The sequence below is a fragment of the Jaculus jaculus genome, chromosome 4 (assembly GCF_020740685.1).
Source record: "Jaculus jaculus isolate mJacJac1 chromosome 4, mJacJac1.mat.Y.cur, whole genome shotgun sequence".
Classification (NCBI taxonomy): Eukaryota; Metazoa; Chordata; class Mammalia; order Rodentia; family Dipodidae; genus Jaculus; species Jaculus jaculus.
In genome coordinates, this window is record NC_059105.1 from 19,254,210 (window position 1) to 19,266,218 (window position 12,009).

Below are 12,009 nucleotides of genomic sequence, written 5' to 3' on the forward strand. Positions count from 1 at the left end.
TGCCAAGTCCTCCTGGGTAGAGGGAAGATGCCTTCTGCGGGGCTGGGGCCTCTCTACCCATGGGTGGAATCACATTTGTAGTCTCCTGTGACTCCCTGGGAAAGGTCCTACCTCAACAAGCAAACAAAAAAAATTTTAAAAGAACAAAAAATTAATAAATAAAAACCAAACTACATTAAGCTAAATAATATGTGTTACACTGGTGACACTGGTTTTGTTAATTATTAAATACAACCTGTGTAATTACATATGAAAGTATTAGTAATAGTTATGTCAGAGAGACTTGCTTTATATTTCAGTAATGTTTTAGAATGAGTGTGCATTATTTTTATAAGCAGCAGAAAAGATGAAACACACAATAATAAATTTTTTCTCCTTGCTATGTTTATACGTCTGTCTCCTGAAGGAGTCTCCAAGACAGAGTGGGCGTGTTATCTTTGTAATTATAGCACCTGGCGTGTAATGGCCCTCAATAAATGTTTACCGTGAGTGATGAATGGGGGGGAAGCACCAGCTCGATTTTGGGAGAGGCCATAAAAGAGCTGACATTGGTGACAGATGCTCTGAGATGAATGGGGATTTACTCTGTAATCATGGACAGGAGGCAGTCTGGTTGTGGGAACAGCAAGGAGGAGGCCTCCAAGGCATGGAGGGCTGAAAGTGTTGGAGACTGGGAGGTGGCCCCATGGGGTGAGGACCTGGGGGTGTGTGAGGGAGCAGGGTTGGTGACCTGGCTGGAAGAGGAAGCTAAGATAAAAGTATGGCAACCAGGGAGTTGGACCAGCACTTCCCACCAGAGGTGACCCCCAAGGTGAGATGCCCTATGGCTGTACTGGACATTCAGATCTGGTCCCTCTCCTGCTGGTGGTCATCTGCGCCCTGGGAAACTAGCCCCGACCTGGCTCTCCATGGGACTTCTCTAGGGTCGGGCCCAGGAAGCATGTGCTGGATCCAGCTGTACAGGTATAAAGTGCAGCCAGGCTCAAATAGCACAGCCTTAGGTACTGGGCGGTCCTTGGAGGTGTTTGAACAGGCGACCAGGCATGGCACTAGGAGGGTGGATGCCAGGGAGATGTTTTCATAGAGTTTTTTGAAAAATATCAGTTCAACAAGCTGACGATGATAGGGCCAGGGACAATGTGAAGATAGATCAGATGCTGGAGAACACTATTTGTGACCTTCTGATTGGAAATTAGAAGTAGGGGCTGGAGGAATGGCTTAACAGTTAAGGCACTTGCCTGTCAAGCCTAAGGACCCAGGTTTGATTCCCCAGAACCCATGTAAACCAGATGCACAAGGTGACGCATATGCCTGGAGTTCATTTGCAGTGGCTTTAGGCCCTGGCATGCCATTCTTTCTTCTATCTGTCTCTTTCTCTCTCCCCCTCCCTCTTTCTCTCAAATAAATAAATTAAATATTTTTAAAAAAGAAGAAGCCAGGTGTGGTGGTGCATGCTTTTAATCCCTGAGGCAGAAGTTGGAGGATCACCATGAGTTCGAGGCTAGCCTGAGACTACATGGTGGATCCAGGTCAGCCTGGACTAGAGTGAAAACCATACCTCGAAAAGAAAAACAGAAAAAAAAAGTTAGAAGTAGACCAGTGAGTTTGCTGAGCCATGAGGAAAGGAGCAGAGATTTTAAATAAGGAAATTCCCTCTCCCAAATGGGAGTGGCTTGAGAAGGAGGAAGGTGATAAACTAGGTTGGGGCATTATCACCATTATTCTCTCATCAGCTCATACTTGACCTTTTAGAAGCAGTTTAGGGAAGGAGAGGTTTGCTTTCAGTTTACAGTTTTGAGGGGATGTGCATCAAGGCAGGGGAAGCATGGCAGGAGCAAAAAGTTGGCCTCACATCTTCACATGAGCAGACAGGAAGAAAAGAGAGGGATCTCAGGGGGCTAGGCTGTAACACCTCGAGGCCTGCCCTGCCCCCACCTGCAAGGTGCCCCTCCTAAAGGTTCTACAACCTTCCAGAACAGTGCCACCAGCTGGAGATTCAGTGGTCCAACACAGAGTCATTTCACATTCAAACCACCCACTGATGTGAAGTCTGAGCTAACTTCGACTCCTGGAGGTACTGGACACCCAGGTCTGGTCTCTCTTAGGCAGCCGGGCGGGGGGGTTGTGTGGACAGACAGATTCTCAGGTAAAGAGATTACAAATTGGGCAAGGGGAGGGAGGGTATTCCTGTGGGTTTTTTTTTTTTTTTTTTTGCTTTTCTATCTTATTTTTTTAAATTTTTTTTTTACCATTAAGTAATTTTTAAAATTTTTATTAGCGTTTTCCATGATTAGGATATTTTTTATAATCATGGAAAATGTTAATAAAAACTGAGCAAAATTTTTTTGAAAATCATAAAAGCATAAATAAAAATGAACAAACCATCAAACAAAAAAAAAAAAGAGATTACAAATTGCCAGGTGTGGTGGTACACGCCTTTCATCCCAGCACTCGGGAGGCAGAGGTAGGAGGATAACCATGAGTTTGAGGCCACCCTGAGACAACATAGTGAACATAGGACTAGAGTGAGACCCTACCTTGAAACCCCTCCCCCCAAAAAAGAGAGATTGGGAGAGAGAGAGAGAGAGGGAGATTACAAATTTCCTTTGTCCTGGCTGCCAGGTAGGATAGGGAGTCAACATGAGTGTTGACACTAGGTCAGACAATGCAAAATGCTTCCTGTTAAATGTATATTTTTTATTTTTATTTATTTATTTGAGAGCAACAGACAGAAAGGAAGAGGCAGAGAGAGAGAGAGAATGGGCACACCAGGGCCTCCAGCCACTGCAAACGAACTCCAGATGCGTGTGCCCCCTGTGCTTCTGGCTAACGTGGGTCCTGGAGAATCGAGCCTCAAACCAGGGTCCTTAGGCTTCACAGGCAAGCGCTTAACGGCTAAGCCATCTCTCCAGCCCTGTTAAATATTTTTTATTATTAAAAAATTATTGAGGCAGGACCAACAGACAGCCCCCCCTTTAAAAATTGTTTATTTATTTATTTGAGAGAGTGAAACAGAGAATGGGTGCACCAGGGCCTCCAGCCACTGCAAATGAACTCCAGATGTGTGCGCCCCCTTGTGCATCTGGCTAACGTGGGTCCTGGGGAATCAAACCGAGGTCCTTTGGCTTGGCAGGCAAAAGCCTTAACCGCTAAGCCATCTCCCAGCTCCTCATTTTTTAATGAGAGGGAGTAAGAGAGAGAGAAAGGAGGAGAGGATTGTCACGCCAGGTCCGCCAGCTACTGTAATTGAACTCCAGATGTATGTGCCACATCTATGTGCCACCTTGTGCACATGTGCAACCTCATGCACTTACGTCACCTTGTACATCTGGCTTATATGAGACCTGGAGAGTTGAACATGGGTTCTCAGGCTTTGCAGGCAAGTGCCTTAACTGCCCTGGGTTAATATTTTTGATTAATTTTTTTTTTTTTTTTTTTGGTTTTTCAAGGTAGGGTCTCACTCTGGTCCAGGCTGACCTGGAATTAACTCTGTCATCTCAGGGTGGCCTTGAACTCGTGGCAATCCTCCTACCTCTGCCTCCCGAGTGCTGGGATTAAAGGTGTGTGCCACCACGCCCGGCTCAGGTTAATATTTTTATGAAAATATTATTTATTTGAGAGAGAAAGAGAGAACATGGGTAAGCTGGGGCCTCCTTCCACTGCAAATGAATTCCATACACATGTGCCACATTGTACATCTAGCTTTATGTGGGCACTAGAAGACCGATAGGTTTATTTTTTTTTTCTAGCATTCCAACACTTTGGAGGTAGGTATTATTGTTACATTTTATTTTTTGTTTGTGTGCTTGTTTAATTTAATTTTATTTATTTAATTTTTAGGCTGGCCTCAAACTCATAGCTACCTAACTTCCTCCTCCCCCATAGAATGCTGGGAATAAAGGTATGCTCTATCATGCTTGGCTTGTTTTGTTTTGTTTTGTTTTTTGGTTTCTCGAGGTAGGGTCACTCTAGCCCAGGCTGACCTGAAATCCACTACATAGTCTCAGGGTGGCCTTGAACTCACAGCGATCCTCCTACCTCTGCCTCTCGAGTGCTGGGATTAAAGGTGTGTGCTACTATGCCTGTATTGTTTTGATTTCTTTGATTTTATTTTTCAAATGCTTATTTATTTATTTGCAAACAGGGTAAGACAAAAGAAGACAGAGAGAGAGAAAGAGAGAGAGAATGGGTACACCAGGGCCTCTAGCTACTGAAAACGAACTCAAGCCATTGCAAATGAGCTCCAGGTGCATGTGCCATATGTGCATCTGGCTTTATGTGGGGACTGGGGAATGAAACCTGGTGCGTTAGGCTTTGTAGGCAAGCGCCTTAACTGCTGAGCCATTTCTCCAGGTCCTGATTTATTGTTTAAACTTTAGAAGTTGATTATCTATTTGCAAAGGGAGAGAGATGGGCATACCATGACCTGCCATTGAAAATGAACTCCAGATACTTGCACCACTTTATGCATCTGACTTTACAGGAGTACTGGGCAATCAAACCTGGTCTGTCAGACTTTGTAAGCAAGCACCTTTAACCACTGAGCAATCTTTCCAGCCCCTTGTTTTGATTTTTGTTGTTGTTGTTGTGGGTTTTTTTTTTTTTTTTTTTTTTGGTTTTTCAAGGCAGGGTGTCACTCTAGCCCAGGCTGACCTGGAATTTACTCTGTAATTTCAGGGTGGCCTCGAACTCATGGCAATCCTCCTACCTCTGCCTCCAGAGTGCTGGGATTCAAGGCGTGCACCACTATGCCTGGCTTTTTTTCTTTCTTTCTTTTTTTTTTTTTTGTTTTGTTTTTCAAGGTAGGGTTTCACTCTAGTCCAAGATAACCTGGAATTCACCATGTATTCTCAGGGTGGCCTCAAACTCGTATCCTCCTACCTCTGCCTCCTGAGTGCTGGGATTACAGGGGTGCACCACCGTGCCCAGCCAATTTTCTTTACTTTTTTGGGGGGGTGGGTTTCGAGGTATGGTCTTACTCTAGCCCAAGCTGACCTGGAATTCACCCTGTATTTTTACGGTGGCCTCGAACTCATGGTGATCCTCCTACCTCTGCCTCCCCAAATGCTGGGGTTAAAGGCATGTGCCACCATGCCTGGCTTAACTTATTTTTTTATTGACAACTTCCATAATTGTAAACAATATTCCATGGTAATTCCCTCTGTCCCCTCACTTTCCCTTTGGAAACTCCACTCTTCGTTATATCCCCTCCCCCTCTCAATCATTCTCTCTTTTTATTTTGATGTCATGATATCTTTTCCTCCTATTATGATGGTCTTGTGTAGGTAGTGTCAGTAACTGTGAGGTCATGGAAGTTCAGGCCATTTTGTGTCTGGAGGAGCATGGTGTAAGGAGTCCTACCCTTCCTTTGTCTCTTACATTCGTTCCACCACCCCTTCCACAATAGACCCTGAGCCTTGGAAGGTGTGATAGAGATATTTCAGTGCTGAGCAGTCCTGTAACTTCTCAGCACCATGGTGCCTTCTGAGTCATCCCAAGGTCCCATGGAGCAGACCTCCAAGTCAAATGAGCGGGTGGTTGTTTCCCCCATAACAGACGTGCCACTTTTGCACCAATTGGCTCATTTGGCCTGGCTGACCAAATATAAGGCATGCAGTGTTCACAGTTGGATACCTTCACTAGTGATTTCTCTCTCTCCCATTGAACTGCATGTAGCGTGGCTTTTTCCAGCTTTCTGTCAGCTGGTCTATATATGGAGGAGGTTTTCAGCTCAGCTCCAGCAGTAGCTAAAATACTTTTAAAAAATATAAAATTATATTCTTAAAAAACCAAAGGGCTGGAGAGATGGCTTAGTGGTTAAGGCACTGGCCTATAAAGTCTAAGGACCACTGTTTGATTCTCTAGGATGCACGTAAGTCAGATGCACCAGGTGGTGTATGTCTCTGGAGTTCATTTGCAGTGTCTGAACACCTTGGCAATCTGTATATCTCTCTGTATTTCTCTATATCTCTTTTTCACTCTCTCTAATATTTTTTATTTGAGAGTGACAGACAGAGAGACATAAAGATGCAGATATAGGTAGAGAAAGAATGGGCACGCCAGGGCCTCCAGCCACAGCAAACGAACTCCAGACGCGTGCGCCCCCTTGTGCATCTGGCTAACATGGGTCCTGGGGAATAGAGCCTCAAACCGGGGTTTTTAGCCTTCATAGGCAAGCGCTTAACCACTAAGCCATCTCTCCAGCCCTCTCTCTAATAATTAATTTTTTAAAAAAAGCCAGGAGTGGTGGTGCAAGCCTTTAATCCCAGCATGTGAGAGAGGTAGTAGGATTGCTGTGAGTTCGATGCCAGCCTAGGGCTACAGAGTGAGTTCCAGGTCAGTCTGGGCTAGAGGGAAACCCTACCTCGAAAAAACTAAAAACTAAAATAAATAAATAAATTCGAATAAAATAAAAATAAAATCAGCACTTCATTACTTGACGGTTTGAGGACTTTCTTGGTAATAGTTTTCAAGTATTAGAAAAGTAGTTTATTCTCTTTTTTTTTTGAGATGTTTGTAGTGTAAAGGAACATTTTCTCCCTCACACTCCAGTAAAAACATAAATAAATTGATTAATAAAAATAAGCTGCTGGGCTTGGTGGTGCTCGCCTTTAATCCCAGCACTCAAGAGTAGAAGGATTGCCTTGAGACTGCATAGTGAATCCCAGGTCAGCCTGGGCTAGAGTGAGACCTTATCTCAAAGACAAACAAACAAAACAAACCAAGATTATCTAGACAATCAATAAAACAATAAACCAAGGCCTAATTTGAGGCACTGAACGGTTTCCACATAAATATTCACACTAAGCTTACATTCAGCTCTTGATAGGGCGTGGAAGAATGTTGGTCAGATGTTTGCAATAGCACATATCCTCCAATATTTCTAACCTGGAGGTTCCCTCCAAACAGGTCATCTCAAGAGCAAAGGTAGTATCAAGATATAGTAAGCTGGGCGTGGTGGTGCATGCCTTAACCCTAGTACTTTGGAGGCAGATGTGGGAGGATCACTGTTAATTCAAGGCCACCCTGAGACTACATAGAGATTTCCAGGTCAGGCTGAGCTAGAGTGAGACCATACCTCCAAAAACAAACAAACAAAAAAGATATAGTATTTATTATCAGTATTTATTGCTTTTGCTTTTATGCAACTTAGCTTGTTCATAATCGCTAATTTTATAAACAACCCACAAAATTTCTGAGAATTGGGCTGGAGAGATGGCTTAGCAGTTAAGTGCTTGCCTGTGAAGCCCAAGGACCCCAGTTTGAGGCTTGATTCCCCAGGACCCCCGTTAGCCAGATGCACAAGGGGGCGCACGGGTCTAGAGTTCATTTGCAGTGGCTGGAGGCCCTGGCATGACCATTCTCTCTCTCGCTCTCTCTATCTCCCTCTTTCTCTTTGTCACTCTCAAATAAATAAATAAAAATATTTTTTAAAAAAATTTCCGGGGTTGGGGATTTAGCTCAGTGGATGAGCGCTTGCCTAGCAAACGCAAGGCCCTGGGTTCGGTCCTCAGCACCGGGAAAAAAAAAAAAAAAACAACAACAAGGGAACTAAAAAAATTTCCAAGAATTGAACAGTTGGCTTTTGAACAGCAACAACATACCTCCAGGCAGTGGAAGAACTACATTCCTGTTTTCTTCCAAGAAAGAGAGGAAGAGGTAGGCTGGGTCAGGTGACTACTGTGGGAAAGAGACCAGTGAGGCAGAGGGAGCCCTACTGAAGACTAACTGAAATCAAAAATCACAGTAGCCACACTATCCTTGGGAGAGCCATCTGTCCAGCCCTTGCTTTTGCTTTGTTTGCAGTAGGGTCTCACTCTAGCCCAAGCTTACCTAAAACTCACTCTGTAGTCCCAGGCTGGCCTCAAACTCTCAGCTAGCCTTCTACTTCTGTCTCCTGAGTGCTGGGATTAAGGGTGTGAGCCACCACGCCTGGCTTTTTAAAATTTATTTTGTTGTTGTTGTTTTTAAGGTAGGGTCTCACTGTAGCCCAGACTGACCTGGAAATCACTATGTAGTCTCAGGGTGGCCTTGAATTCACAGCGATCCACCTACCTCTGCCTCCCGAGTGCTGAGATTAAAGGTGTGCACACCATGCTGGTTTTGTTTTTGAGGTAGGGTCTCACTGTAGCTCACTGCAATCCTCTCACTTCAGCCTCCTAAGTGCTGGGATTATAAGCCTGAGTCACCATGCCACACTCCCAGGTTATCTCAAAGTTTTAAGACTATCCCCAAAAATGGAATGATGAAAGGGACTAATACATAAATTATGTGAAGAACTGAAAAGAAAAAAAAACTACCTGAATATGGCTGGAGAGATGTCTTAGTGGTTAAGATACATGCCTGGGAAGCCTAAGGACCCAGGTCCGATTCCCTACTACCCCCGTAAGACAGATGCACATGATGGTGCATGTGTCTGGAGTTAGTTTTCAGTGGCTAGAGGCCCTGGCATGCCCATTCTCTCTCTTCCTCTGCTCGCTGCCTCTCTCTTACTTTCAAATAAATAAATATCCCCAGGACCCACGTTAGCCAGATGCACAAGTGGGCGCACGCATCTTTACTTCGTTTGCAGTGGCTGGAGGACCTGCTGTGCCCATTCTCTCTCTCTCTCTCCCTTATATATTATACATATATAAATAATAATAAAATAAAATAAAAGATGAGTAGAAAAATGGGTAAAGGAAACACATGTGCAGTTTACCAAAGAGGAATAAAAGGTGCCAAATTTTGTCTATCAAATCGGCAAGAAAGATTATTCATGAAAAGCTTTGGCAAGGTGATGGGGGAATGAGTGCTTTGATAAGGTGATGGTAGAGAATGACTTATTAAAACCATGTACACACTGTTGTTCAGAAATTTTACCGACTGTGCAAGACATGGGGAAGAAAAAAAAACAACAGTGTTAGAAGAGAGTTTTCAGCAGGGCGTGGTGGCGCACACCCTTAATCCCAACACTAAGGAGTCAGAGGTAGGGGGATTGTTGTGAGTTAGAGGCCACCCTAAAACTACATAGTGAATTCCAAGTCAGCTTGGGCTAGAGTGAAACTCTACCTGGAAAAACCATAAAAAACAAAAACAAACGAACCAAAAAAAAAAACAAAAAACAAAAAAACCCTCAGGGGCTGGAGAGATTGCTTAGTGGTTAAGGCATTTGCCTGCAAAGCCAAAGGACCCAAGTTTGACTCTCCAGGACCCACGTAAGCCAGATGCGTAAGGGGGCGCTTGTGTCCGGAGTTTGTTTGCAGTGGCTGGAGGCCCTGGCGCACCCGTTCTCTCTCTCTCTCTCCTTCTGTCTGCCTCTTTCTCAAATATATATGTGTATATATATATATATATATTTATATATATATATATTTAAACCCTCAAATAAGGGCTGGAGCAACGCGTTAGTGATTAAGCGCACTTCCTGTGGTACAGGAGGACCACATGAGTGTGTCACACAGTCCTGTAGGGAGCAGAGATGTGAGAATGGTTTGGGCTTGTGATCACCAAAGCTCGGGAAACATTCTTTTTGTTTGGGTCTTTCATCTAGAACGTAACCATATTAGTGTGAAGCTAAAGAAATGTAATGAGCTTTCCTAGTAGAAAGAAGTCACATGTTCCATCACCATTAGCCTCACCAGAAAGCAGGCAGTAAACGGGGTGGGTGTTCAACAGGATTTTAAAACAGAAGAGCAAACCCAGCAGATAGCAACACCAGTGCCGAGTAAAATGTCGATGTCAATGTTAACAGACACCCAAGGGCCAAGGGAAGGGGGGCCGGGCTGGTCCTACCTCCGCAGGACCAGCTTTCCTTTGCCGAGGTCTGTGTAGCCACGGTGGCCAAGGGGGCCAGCATCTCCGTGTCTCGCCGGGCCCTGACTCTGTCTCCTGTGTTTGTCATTTCCCTGCAGGCCCAGGCCTTGTCATGTGCCAGCAAGTTCGAAGCAGAGTTAAGAGCAGAGCAAGATGAGCGGAAACGGGAGGAGGAGACCAGGAGGCTCCGCCAAGCAGCCTTCCGGGAGCTCAAGGCTGCTTTTAGCACATAGTCCTGGTGAGCTTGGTGTCTTGTCACAGCTGTGCCTCACAGATACCCCAGAATTGATGATCAGAATTTCCACACCTTCACCCCGGCTGCCCCTCCTCTGAGTCACCCCTGCTTAGTGCCCCTGGCCTGTTTTTTAGCATCTCTGGGTCCTGGCCCCTCCCAGAGGCTCGCTGGCCGGCCTCTCCTGCCTTCAATCCTCAGCCCTTATATGTGGCCAGGATGTGCCTCTGTCACTTCTTCTTGCCCCTGTACAGGTCTGTGTCAATGAGTTGTGTCCATCTCCCTGGGCAGTTCTCAGTGTTGCCCTGTCTTCCCTTCCTCAGTTCTTGTTCTGAGAGCCCACTGATGGCTTTGCCCTGTAGTCTGTCCTAGAATGAGAGTGGGACGTGATAGAGGCCTCATGGACCAGTCCTGTGCCCTCTTCAACAGGGAGATTGGCTTGCAGTTGCACAGCCTGTGTCCTAGCCCTTAGCATTGTCCCTAGGCCCACCCTTTCCTTCCCTCAACTGCATCTTCCCCTTTCAGCTATTTTTCCACTCTTCAGTCCTGAGCTACTCAACTGTAAGAATGAAAGCATTGCTAGAAGTAACATTAGTCAAAGGATTCCTGTTAACTCCGACTATGCAAACCACCTCACAGCAGATCCTGACATTCTCAAGTCAAACACCCAGGTCTTCTCTGATCCCAGAAATCATGGCCATCCACCTCATCAGGTGTTTCCAGCGCCCTCTCCAAGGTGCTGACATAAAGATGTTCCCACCCTCAGGACAGCTTTTTGTATCTTGTGAGTTTTCGGGATTTCTGACAAACATCAAGGGTTTGTTGTATTTTTTAAAACAGAAACATTTCCTAATGTCATATTTATTACTTCTCTTTTGTAATTGCAATCTTTATAATAAAGAAAACATCTGTCTTTCTATCTTACAGCCATTTCCTTTTAAATAAAATGTGCAAATGAACCTGGCCTTCATATCAGTGTGGCTCTGGTCTTCTCTGAATTAGGGGAGAGAGAATGTTTTCTCTGAAGCCAAACTCAACTCCAGTTTTCTGTCACAGAGTTCCTCAGCATGGGTAGAAAAAGGAAGGGGCGGGGGCGCGTTGAGAGATGGCTCATCAGTTAAGACACTTGCCTACAAAGCCTAATGACCTGGGTTCAATTCCCCAGTACCCAAGGCCAAATAAAGCCATATGCAGAAAGTGGCGCATACATCTAGAGTGTATTTGCAGTGACTGGAGGCTCTGGCATGCCTATTCTGTCTTTTATTTCTCTCTGCTTGCAAATAAATAAGTAATAAACAAATAAAATATTTAAAAAGGACAGGCATGGTGGCACATGCCTTTAATCCCAGCACTCATGAGGCTGAGGTAGGAGTGTTGATGTGAGTTTGAGGCTAGCCTGAGACTACATAAGTGAATTCCAGGTCAGCCTGGGCTAGAGCAAGACACTGTCTTGAAAACCAAAAACAAGAGAGTGAGAGAGAGAGGGAGAGAGGGAAATAGAGGTTGGGGAGCTGACTCAGTACCATGCCTGCTGGCCTGGATTGAGATCCCCAGTACCCACATAAAGCCATATCTACAACATGGCGCATGCATCTAGAATTTCTTTACAATGGCAAGAGACTCTGGTGTGTCTATTCTCTCTCTCTTTTTTATTTTATTTTTATTTATTTATTTATTTATACCAGGGCCTCCAGCTACTGGGAATGAACTCCAGGTGCATGTGCCCCTTGTGTATCTGGCTAATGTGGGTCCTGGGGAATTGAACCTGGGTCCTTTGGCTTTGCATGCAAATGCTTTAACTGATAAGCCATCCCTCCATCATTAAAATATTTATTTAATTTTAAATATTTTCTTTTTTTTTTTTTTTTTGGTTTTTTGAGGTAGGGTCTCACTCTAGCCCAGGCTGACCTGGAATTCACTGCAAATGAACTCCAGACACATGTACCACTTTGTGTGCCCATTGTCTCTCTCTCTGTCTGTCC

General features: G+C 44.7%; 1 protein-coding gene across 1 annotated transcript in view; it reads left to right on the top strand.

Annotated features, from left to right (window-relative positions):
- Positions 1 to 10,997, top strand: part of Efhd1 (EF-hand domain family member D1) — a 56,606-nt gene extending 45,609 nt beyond the window's left edge. The window contains exons 4-5 of the mRNA XM_004662254.2: positions 9,894 to 10,033; positions 10,553 to 10,997. Of these exons, the coding sequence (XP_004662311.2) occupies positions 9,894 to 10,028 (135 nt within the window). The 3' untranslated portion in view covers positions 10,029 to 10,033; positions 10,553 to 10,997. The remainder of the gene's footprint in view (positions 1 to 9,893; positions 10,034 to 10,552) is intronic.
- Positions 10,998 to 12,009: the final 1,012 nt, after the last annotated feature.